The sequence below is a fragment of the Gobio gobio genome, assembly GCF_949357685.1.
Source record: "Gobio gobio genome assembly, chromosome: 22".
Taxonomy (NCBI): Eukaryota; Metazoa; Chordata; class Actinopteri; order Cypriniformes; family Gobionidae; genus Gobio; species Gobio gobio.
In genome coordinates this window covers 36,683,847-36,695,776 of record NC_137118.1, presented here as the reverse complement: position 1 = coordinate 36,695,776, position 11,930 = coordinate 36,683,847, and the positions used below count along the sequence as shown (strand labels likewise).

The following is an 11,930-nucleotide window of genomic DNA, read 5'->3' as shown; positions in this document are numbered from 1 at the left end:
GAACCTCAACGAATGTGAACCCCACCCAACCACTAAACCTATTCGTAATGACGCTATGAGCTCCACCCCAACACTGTGAGGCTGCTGACCTGGCGCTGTTGTCCTCAGACTGCTGTGGCGTATGGTTCTGCACTGAATCATTGTTGAGTTCGGGAAGCTTTTCAATAAATAATGATTTAAATATCATTCTGTTCTTCACACAAAGCTATATTGCATGGCTTACGCAAAATACAGAACTCGAGTCACGTGGACTTCTTTTATGATATTTTTTGAGAGACATAATCGTAATTGTTGTGCCGAAATCGGTGACGTTAAATCTGTGACTAGGGGGGTAGGGGTGACTAGGTTATGTCACATACCCATGTATATTTGAAAATCAAGGTAAATTGTACTTAATTTGTCTTCCTGGAAACATGTAAGTATCTTCTGTTGCTTCTGAAGGGCAGTACTAAATGAAAAAAAAAAGAAAGTTTTTGTGAAAAATTTGGACATCTTCATCCTGTTTAAAAGTTTTCACCCCCAGCTCTTATTGCATTGTGTTTCCTTCTGGAGCATCAGTGAATGTGAAACTTTTTTTTAATAGTTGTGTTTGAGTCCCTCAATTGTCCTCAGTGTGACAAGATGGATCTTAAAATCGTACAGCCATTGCTGGAGAGGGTTAAAATATGAAAAAGATGCTGGAAAACTGAAGAATGTGCAGGACCTGGAGGATTTTTCTGAAGAACATTGGGCAGGTTAACTGCACAGGACAAACAAGCTCATACTCAAACTCAAGAACAACCATCACAACAACAAAAAATTAGCCGTGGATCATCAAACGACACACAGTTTTAAGAATCAATGGTTCATAAACTTTTGATTGGGTTCATTATAATAAATTCAGCATTTTTTTGTCTTGTGGACTATATGTAAAAATAATTATATAAAATATCTTATTCAGGACAGTACTTAATAAAAAATAACATGCATTTGTAATATGCCTCTTATTTAGTTAAAATTATTTCCATTTTCACAGATTCTGCAAGCGGTTCACATACTTTTTCTTGCCACTGTAAGCACAACACCCTGCACTTCAGCTTCTCATCAGATGTTCTGTCCAATCAAATGCTCTCTATAATCTATAGTGTCCCGCCCCCAAATAGACACTGAAGTTGCAGGTAAAATCGGTCACTTCACATTTACTATTTTCTACATGTTGAAGTGCACTATATATAGGGGACAGGGAACAATTCAGACAGTGCTTTCCATTGGGGCGAATGAAGTCTAGGTTCACGTTAATGTCAAGCCAACTGCGCACACAGTCTGCTCCGGTCCAGAGACACCATAGCACAGAGCGGATCATATGCGAGTCGGCACAGACCAGAAAACATATTGGACCCATTTGAATTCTGCACAGAATGCTATATTTTAAAGCGATATGGAGGAGATTAGGAGGAGAAACGGTTAGAGATAAGGGGGAAACTGCGGCTTTATCAAGCTCAACGGCTCTGGCTGTGATAAAAACAAAACACTATTGGCTATGTTTAAAAAAGGGGAGGAGCAGTTCGATATAGAGACAGAGCGTATTTAGGCCACGCCCACACCGGGGGGGAAAACAATCCAACGCTCTCCATTGACTTTGCATTGCGTGAGGCTGCATCCTTGTCATTTCGGACTTATAACAAAAAACAGAACAATGTCTAAAAGCTGATATGTGACAAATGTACAGCAAACAAGCTAAAAAACACAGAAATAAGTTTTTATAAGCTGTTGACCCAAAAGGTTTAAGGAGACAAAAGTGGATAAAGGCAGTAAAACGTGACGCTTCAGCTGAAGAATGGATACATTTTGGGATCCTGACACTCAGTATGTCTCAGTATGCCTATGTGTGCAGTAAATATGTTGTCACTGTTAAGTCAAATATCCAAATGTCAGGTTTATATGTTATATTCCCCGTCTCTGATTACGTTCCCCTCTAGTGGGTGTACTTCTCAGTGTAATATAACGTGTCGCGCTCTGTCTCAATGGCCTGCATCCACTTTTTTGTCCTTAAACGCTCGTTTTTTGGGGCAATAGCTTATAAAAACTTCTGGGTTTTTGGTTGTGGGTTTTGTTTAGCTTGTTTGCTGTACACTTTGTCACATATCCGCTTTTAGACATTGTTCTGTTTTTTGTTATAAGTTCGAAATGACAAGGATGCAACCTCACGCAATGCAAAGTCAATGGAGAGCGTTCGATTGTTTTCCCCCCCGGTGGGCGTGGCCTTCAGATTATGACGCGTGTCGCTCTGTCTCTATGTCCGTTTTAGTGGAAGTTATGTCAGCACATTGAAACATGCTGCACATTTCAAAGGACTTCAGTGGGCCTTTAAGTAAGCAGATAAACAAAAATATTGAATAATGATTGTGGCGATATGCAAAATAGCCATTAAACAAAAGAAGATGAAAGCAATTTTTTATTTAGCATCCGTTTCCATGTTGACCCGTCGATTCAACATCACTCAGATGAGAATGTAGGTTGCCACCCATACGTGAAATACGGAATCGTTCCGTGAGCTGCATGTAAACTTGCACGGTTTTTCAAAAACATGTCGAGTTCACGTCCACCATTTGAAAACAAGAGGACTGAATATAAAAAAGATATCAATGGGTCTGTCCAGTAACTCATGATGGACCTCAGGTTAAAGCAACAGCGCTGACAGACACATGCGTGCTTCTAAAGGTAGGCTATAGGCCTATTTTTTTTATCGATAATAATATAATATTCCATACATTATCAGAGCTTGGCAGACAGAATTATTATATATTAGACAGATTAGACTATAGCCTAATTAATGTTATTATTAATTTATATTAATCACACATAACAAATAATCCTGTCATATAAAGTTTGACATTTAAAAATATATATTTAGATAAAAATGGGACAAATAATTGCATACTACTATAGTCATAATTTAAGTAAATTAATAAAAAAATAAACATTTTTGAATTTCAGAATTGTCAAAAAAGTGATTACTGGTTCAGAATGACAGCTTAAAGGGGTAGTTCCCCCGAAAATGAAAATTCTGTCTTTATATTAACTCACCCCTCAAGTTGTTCCAAACCTGTATAAATATCTTTATGTTGAACACATAGGAAGATACATTCCTACTATGGAAGTCGTGAATGGGTGTCTCTTATTTTGCCACACTGAAGGTGGCAACGTGTGAACCGTGAACTTGTGAACGCGCATACGAAAGTTAGTGGAGTAAGTTAAGAGATTACAGTTGGTAAAGTTTTAAATATGGATATTTTTCGTACACAAAAGCATCGCTTTGCTTCAGAAGGCCTTTATTAACCCCCCAGAGCCGTGTGGAGCAGTTTTATGATGGATTAATAGATGCACTTTTATGGACTTCAAAACAGAAACGGCCATTCACTGCCATTATAAAGCTTGGAAGAGCCAGGACCTTTTTAAATATAACTCAGATTGTATTTGTCTGAAAGAAGAATGTCATATACACCTAGGATGAATTGAGGGTGAGTAAATCATGGGCTAATTTTCTTTTTTGGCTGAACTATCCCTTTAAAGTCGGATTTTCATGATATGTCCCCTTTAAGGGTTTGGTTTGGTTTTATCCCTGTACTTGAGTAGCTAGTCGGACAATCCCTGTCAGGTCAAAGTCCTAGTTGATTTATTGTAATTTGTCTCTTCTGTAGCAGGTGTAGAAACCAAATACAATGTTTCCTGGAGTCACAGGGCATGTAGATTCATGTATAATATGTGTGTCAGGCCTGACTACGTCATTGTTACCTGTTTGCATATGTCCTTCTCTGTAAGCAGCTGATGCCCAGGTAACTAAACAAACACAGTTGCTCAATACCCCGAGATTTCCTGGTTTTCGCCATGTCTTTTTTGTCTGTAGATATGTGAACATCACCTGTAGAAGTGTCTTTGCACATATAGTGATGGAGACTTGATATATAAATCCGCTGAGCTGCAGGAATGACTGCTGTTGACACTGTAAACTCTCTCTCTTTTCAGTGAAACTGGGTGTGTCTGTTTCAGAGGATTTAAATCAACTACATTCAAACACAGCCTTGCATTAACCCAAACAGTCCATGGGCTCATGCACCCCAAAGGTAATCTTTCAGGTAGACGGACCACCTTGTTTGACATGTCAGCGTGACTTCAGATCCTCACGAGATCTGCAGACATATGCAAAGCAGACAGGCTCGATGGGTTTCGACTGCATGGAGATGTAATAGAGGTTTACCTCTCTGTCTTTGATAACATGACATTCAGCAGCCAGCTGGACTTTGGCCCCTCTGTAGGCCGACAGGTGATAAAGGTGATCTGCCGAAGGACTGTTTCTCTATTTTACTGGATTAATTGAAATCCATGGAATCTTTTTGAGGTATGTTGCTGTTATGCTTTTAAGTTCACTGAAAGGAGAGTGTGTTTTAAAATCTGAAATCTGTCATACCTGTTCTAGGGTGTGTACTGAACAAATAATGTAGTACAAGACAATAGCACATGCGGTATATGTATGTCTAGCCTATATTGGATACTTTCAATTCTTTCGTGATGTTCATATTGTGATGTGAATAAAGATATAAAAAACCATTGTGGGTAATATTAGTAAAGTTTTGAGGAGAAAAGCTTAATAAAAGCTTGATAGTTTAAATAACCGGAATGTCTGGACATTTGTGACAAATTTGTGTTTACCTCATAATACAATAAGATGTTGCATGACAAAGACACACCTACTGTACAAAAAAACATATGAGGAATTCCTGATGCTTGATGACAATCAACTGAACACTAATAATTTCAGGGTTGTGTCCCAACAGTTAGCCAGCCTGTCATTTTAGGATGCTGGTGTGACAATATCTGAGGAGACATGGATGTTTTTAGACTGGGCCTTTTTCTTCTGATCACCATGGGTGAGTTTTCATATTCACCCACAGTCATGCTTTGAAATAAATACTTTTCTTAATCAGAATTTTTGCCTTGTTTTCCAGTAAAAATCTTTAAAGCAGGATACATTTGCTTGTTTTTTTTCCCACTCACTAGTAAATTCTTTTTCTTTTTTATGTGTAAACCACACAAGATTTATTCTGAAAATATATTGTCTTGTTATGTCACACAATTTTGCTTCTTAAGTACATTTTATTTTATTTATACAAATACTGATGAAGAAAATCCACATCCCTACAGAAGTTAAGTGGTTTAGAGAACAAATGGAGGGATGATTAAGAAAAAAATTATATATAATAAGACATTTTAATACAATTTATTTTAATTGTGATTTGCAGGCTCGGAAAAGTCATTGAAATTAGTGCAATCTTACAAAGTAATGGATATTCCAATGGGAATGCAGACTGGGACAAGTTGTCACACTTTCTTCCAGTCAATATTTCTTAATATCTAATTTTGTCTCACGATATGCAATCTACCATTAAAAAGCAAAATTGAAAAAAAAAAAAAAAATGTAATTATGAAATTGTGTACATTGATAACATTTAAAACAACCTGTCATTTAAGAAAATGAAAATTTTTGTTTGAAGGACCGATTTCACAAAAACTCACTGCCAAAAAAACAAACAAACATTTGTGTCATTTTGACTCGCACACAAAAATGTGTAATTCATTTTGGACTTTTGACTCGAAATCTCACATTTAATGATATAGCCCTTGTGTCAACTAGCCCCGGTCTATTGCTCAGCTCTTTGTTATTGCATCTTTGTTTCATTTCAAAAGAGGGAAAACCAAGAGAAGCTCTAAAATACAATGACCTATAATGCTTATTTACTTGAAAAAAAATTATGGTAACTTTATTTTACAGTGTCCCTGTTACACATGTTACACTTAGTATACTATAGTAAGAACAGTCAATAGTTCAAGTTACATCCAACTAACCCCAAACCAAACTTTAAGGCCTGTTCACACTAAGAAGGATAAATATGAAGATAACTAAGTTTACTATATTAGCAACCACACCAGCAGACAATATCGTTCAATATCCTCCTGGGACCCAGAAAAAAAAAGTTCCCTTTCGAAAGGGAACTCGCGCTGCGTCAGCTTGACGCTACGGGGAACGCCTCCAGCGTGACTGGTGCCTGAAATCACTATCAAAAAACTCAATCCTATTGACCGGCGACAGCCTATGATGTCATCAAGGTGCGACCAGGAAGTATATAAGGGCGCCTTGCCAACATGACAGTATCTCTTCGTCTTCAGGGACTGTTTTGCCTGTCTTCACGTGAAACGTCTACAAGAAGGATAACAATGAAGTGTGCTGAGGCCACTTCTGCAGAAGTGTGTTTTGAACGTGTAGCTTGCGCTTTGGATACACACACACTTTGTGTTTACTGTCTGGGAGAAGAGCATGCAACTCGGCTGGACCTCTTCTCGAGGGGAGAGGTTTCAGCATCTGGGAAAGACCACGCTCGAGCTGAGGCTGAGCGGCGTCTGAAATGCGCTTCCCAGATGGATCTGGCTCGTCGCTTGGAGACAGTTATGGTTCTTGAGGACGATCCAGATTGCGAGAGGCTCGAGCAGAGGATGGGTGAGTCAGTTAAAGATGCTGAAGCTTTTCAAACCATCCTGTCCCATGTACGGGGAGTTGCTGGAAGTCATGGAACGCGCTGCGGGTAGACTGCAGCTGCCTTTGCGGCGCGTGAGGAGAGAGGCTGAGCGTCCAAACAGTTTGGACGATCGGTTTCTCTCCGCCCATGACCTCCCAACTCCTGGGAGTCTTCCATTCCTTCCAGGTCTCCATCAGCAGATCTCGAGGGGATGGAAGAAACCATACTCAGCCCTGCATCTGTCGACATCGGCGAGCTAAATTTCGCTGATGTCGAGGGATTGCCTGGCTGGGTATGTGTCGGGGCTGCCCGTGGACAAGATGTTATGTTTATCTCGCCTCTGGGCGGCCTGCGACACTGTGGCTCCCACCCTGCCGGTCTAATGCTTGAATGGCAGGGCGTACATGTCAGTGGGTCACGCTGCGGCGGCTTTGCACACCACAGCTGTGTTGCAGGCGTACCAGGCAGACCTGCTGAGGGACCTCGATCAGGGGGAGGGACCCCCTGAGGCGGAAGTCGAGTCGCGCCGGACCGCGGTTTTCGCTCTCCGGGCCACCGTACAGATTGCGCCGATGGCGGCGACGGTGGCCACGGAGAGACATCTGTGACAAAGGCGTGCTCGGCAGCATTTAGAACATGCATCCCGCTGAGGTCCGGGACCGCGCCCAGGCAGTCGGGTGTCCCCGGCCCGTTCCAGTCTGAGGGCTGGAGACGGGAACAGCAAGCCAGCGTCGCCTCTCGAGCGCCCCGCCGCGGAGGACTGGGGCGCAGGGGAGGCGGGACACCCGCAACAGGAAGAGGAAGGAAGCCGGGGCTGGTAACCGGAACCAGCGCAGGCAGCGGACTCCGCCCTCGAGGACGTGGAGATGAACGCTGCCTTTTTCCCTTCCTCTGGCTTTCCCCCGGGCGCTTTACATCAGGCCGGTGGGCCTATGATGAGCAGAAAATGTAAGACTCTGCCGGCCCGCCTGGTTTGTTTGTTAAAAGCGCCCCCCTCAGGATGGCGGGCGGATACTAGCTCGATGGCTGGGTTGAAGCACCGCGAGGAGCGATTGGTAAGTCCCCCTCTATGAGGGCGAAACATTTTCAAAACTATGTTTTTCAGGACTTTTTGACCGTCGCTCCCCTGGGGGATTGCTTGGGGAGATTTTGGATCATCGAGGGATTTCGCAGGGCCTGCAGCTCCCCGTGAGTAAGCTAAGAACGATCTACTTTGCAACATTATGTGGTTGTGTGTGTATGCCTCACTTTTGCTAGTTGAGTCTTGCTGCCTCTCCGTGTTATTTTTCCCACTATGTGGGTGATTAATTCGCGCTCTTGCCCGAGGGCTTGTAGTGTAGAGGGCTAGCTGTGTTTTCCTAGCGTAAAAGTGGGAAGTAGCTGAAGACCGGGTACGCGCTAATGCGCGAGCTGTAGTAAGATCTGCGCCCAGCTCTGCGGGGCTTTGGGAAAAGGGGTTCGGGGCCTCAATGTGTAATATTAGAGGTGATAATATTTCTTTCCCGAGCCCTGAGTAGATCTAGTGCGTTCTTATGTCGCACTACTTGGCCTAGGCTTTGTCAAGGATGGGGGCGTTCCCTTTTAATGAAGGTTGTTCGCCCCTGGCCTGTCTTTTGATATAAGAACATGGCGTGGTTTATGCATCCTTGTTTCAGCCTCCTCTTGTTACAGAGTCGTCCGGCCAAGGCCCGCCCCCTTCTCTGCGTTCTGGGGTTACGAGTAACGCAGTCGGGGTGTTGCAGCAGACAGCGACTTTGCCAGTGGTCGTGGGGCGGAGTGAAGCGTCTTTCGCTGGTTTGCGATCAGACTTTATCTGCCGTTTCCGCCTTTCAGAGCTTGGTGGCCGCCATCTTTTGGCGGCCCTCTGCCTCTTCCTGGAGGATGTTTGGCCGGTGGGTTCTATATTCTCTAAAAGAAAAGGTATTGTTTCACCCTTGCTCTATGTCTCTGCTCCACCTCCTTTAGGGCTCGGGTTGAACTAAACATCGGATAAACCTCTGTGGAGGTTCTGGTCGGATGCTCCCCTGAGGCCCGAGCATTGCCAATGGCTGACGACCTCGTACTTATGGTTGGCCGCTGCATGGAAAGTAAGACAGCCGCCCCAAGGCAGGTGACGTAAGTTGTACTCCCCTCGCTTTAGAGGGTTTTTGTTTAAGCACTTTCGCTGAGTACACTGCTGTTGGCATTGTGATTAGGTCCATGTTTGTAGGCGCTGCCCGAGAGACTGCGCCGTCCGGGGGGCCCTAGGACACGGCGAAGCGGTTGTCCCTAGCTGCCTCTGGGATGGAGCCAGCCCCAGGTGCGGGCGTAGGAGCCAGCTGGTTGTTAGTAGCCAGCTTGGGCAGTCTGGGCAGCTGGACTTCAGGACAGGTAGTAGGCGTCAACCGGCCTCCCTGCAAGGAAGTCTCGACGCCATGGCCCACGAGTGGGCCTTGGAGGATCTTCTCCACTGGTGTCGACGTCAGCAGTAACCTCATAGTCTCCATGGTGACCATGAAGTGCTATGAGTAGCACATTCTGGCTATGGGCGGCACGCTCTGCTATCAGGTGGAGGCATTGCGCCTCCCTGAAATCGTTCCCCGGTCGATTAACGGATCGTAGCATGGGATGCTATCAGGCAAGCTGCACGGGGCTTCCCTGAGGGGATTCGCTTGGAGTAGTAGGCCTACGTGGCCTCCTCTGAGGGCACGCTCTGGTGAGCATGAAGTGCCGTGAGCGGCACGTTCTGCTGTCAGATGGTAGGCATGGTACCTCCCTGAGAGCGAGCTCCCGGTCCCCAGCCGCTGTGGTGAGCATGAAGTGCTACGAGTAGCACGTTCAGCTAGGCTGTGAGTGCCCGATATCTTTGCAGTTGGTAGGCCCGCTTGGCCTCCCTGATGAAGCGAGTCCCTGGTCTTCCCAGCTACCTCGAGGGCTAGCACGACTGCGATCAGGTTTCAGGCCCGTATGGCCTTCCTGAGGGCGAGCTCCGCTGTTGGACACGCGAGCAGTCGGCAAGGGTTACCAGGTGGAGGCTCCTCTCGGCCTCCATGGGGAACGAGTTCCCCTGGCGGGAACACACAACTGGCTTTACGCTGACAGCTAGTGGTCACCCGCTATCAGGCGCCGGTCTCTGGCCGTTCGCGAGACCTGGAGGCGGTGTTCTTACCCTAGCACGACGAGACGTTACTGCTGCTATGCGGTCCCCACGGGAGGGAACTTTCATAGTTTGCCTACTGCATGGCTACCTACCAGGCAGGCTTATGAGCTCCTCTCGAATGAGGGTCTACTATGAGCTTACGGCCGCTTGGCGCTGGTTAAAGGTTGTAGGCCCCTCGGGGCCTCCCTGGCATAATCAGCCTGTAAGGCCTCTGGCCTCCTAAGCACGTTTTAAAGTAGGTGCTTGGTAGATCCGAGGATTGAGCGGCTAAACTCCCCTCGCTAGCAAGGGTTATATAGCACTTCGCTGAGAGCTGCTCTCCGGGATAACCCGTCTCTGAGATCCGGCTAGTGGATGTTACTGCCTTTCTTGCAGCACCCTAGCGGGATGCCTCTTCGGAGGCGAGTACCAGAGGCTCTGTACTGTACAGACAGGGTTGACCGTATTACGTGTCCCATAACAGACTGGGTCACCTGGTCAGGTCTCCCTGGTGGCATTCGGTGAGAACCTCCCGAATAGTGACTGGCATAGGGTTCCCTCGTAGTTCCCTTGCCACGTTCCCTTAAAGGAACCCCTTCTAAGTCGAATGGGTGGTTCCAGGCCTTCGAGCAGGGCCTGGGAAGGACCTCATGTGTGTGAAGGTTCCTTCTTGGGCGATAGCTTGGGCTATGACCGTAGGGAGCGCTGTCACTGACAGCCTAATGTGACCAGAAGGGGAGTTCAGGCATTTCAGTAGAATTTGCTTGTCTTGACAGTTGTCACTGCCAGTGGGCATGCACTCCCGTCGGCATGGCGGCGTGGGTATATCGTTCCCCGTAGCGTCAAGCTGACGCAGCGCGAGTTCCCTTTCGAAAGGGAATGTCTCAGGTTACGAATGTAACCATTGTTCCCTGAGAACAGGGAACGAGACGCTGCGTCGCTGTGCCATGCCGCAGGGCCTGCCTGCCGAAAACAGTCCCTTCAGACGATTAGATACTGTCATGTTGGCAAGGCGCCCTTATATACTTCCTGGTCGCACCTTGATGACATCATAGGCTGTCGCCGGTCAATAGGATTGAGTTTTTTGATAGTGATTTCAGGCACCAGTCACGCTGGAGGCGTTCCCCGTAGCGTCAAGCTGACGCAGCGTCTCGTTCCCTGTTCTCAGGGAACAATGGTTACATTCGTAACCTGAGACATTTTTTGAATTTAGTATTTTTTTATGTCATTACATTGTTTAGAGCATAAGAAACAAATGGAGAAAAAAAACATTTTTGAAAAATGATATTTTATTCATATGTTATGATATGTCCTCTGTAGTTGACACCAGGACTGAGTTGTTAAAAAAATTAAATGACATGAAATTGCATGTATAGGCAAAAACAATGGGATTTATTTTTAATTCATCAATCAATTTTTAGGTTTCAGGGTTTTTTTTAAACAAACTTTATTTAAAGATGATTCTGAACTATGTTATGAAAGATATAATGAAATGCATTCATATACCATTTTACTTTATGAAATATGTGGGTAAAATGACAATACTTGGATTTTCCCATTCAATACAATGTATCTATTCAATGCATCTAATTTGTATATTAATGTGTTCTTGGTGCAACATGTAATGAAAAAAGAAGTGTAATAATGGGAGGAAAAATTGGCAACATTTTCAAAATAATATCTAATATTTCATAGGAATATTGATATGTAATTTCGTTCCCTGTTCACTTGTTATGTCTCCAAAATGCCTGATAAACATGATTTAAATCCTGGTGTCCACTATAGTGGTCATTTATGAAATCAATGCCCTGTTCTGTAACAGAAAGTCATATTTTGATTAGAAACCCCATAACATTTTCCTGAGATGTTGATTTATAACAAACAATTTTAAAATTAATCAGATTTAAATTATAATTAAAAAATATGATCATATTTCCATAAGAGTGCTCAACATTAGGCCTAATGTCAGCCATTTTTAAAGACCAAGAAGAAGTTGTTGTCCTGGTGAAACCTCCAAACATTTGGTATCCCTGCAAAGCCCCGAATGTGCTCTTTACTGGACATCCAGACTGTGACATGTGACATGTATGATGTCAGAGAAATTCACTAAAATATAATATCCACTACAGTGGACAAAAGTCTATTCTTGGGTCCCAGGAGGATATAGACCAGCATATGCTTGTCTGTCGCTTTAAATGCTCAAGCTCTTTACAGCAGTATGGATTCTGATTGGCTGTCAGTAACCGCGTTTCCATACCCTT

At 44.4% G+C, this 11,930-nt stretch overlaps 1 protein-coding gene across 2 annotated transcripts in view; it reads left to right on the top strand.

The window, feature by feature from the left end:
- The first annotated feature begins 3,857 nt into the window (after positions 1 to 3,857).
- Positions 3,858 to 11,930, top strand: part of igsf5a (immunoglobulin superfamily, member 5a) — a 32,235-nt gene continuing 24,162 nt past the window's right edge. The window contains exons 1-2 of one of the 2 annotated variants that reach the window (XM_079804775.1): positions 3,858 to 4,378; positions 4,815 to 4,907. In XM_079804775.1, the coding sequence (XP_079660901.1) occupies positions 4,865 to 4,907 (43 nt within the window). In that variant the 5' untranslated portion in view covers positions 3,858 to 4,378; positions 4,815 to 4,864. The remainder of the gene's footprint in view (positions 4,379 to 4,814; positions 4,908 to 11,930) is intronic. The other variant, XM_079804774.1, reaches the window with a different exon arrangement.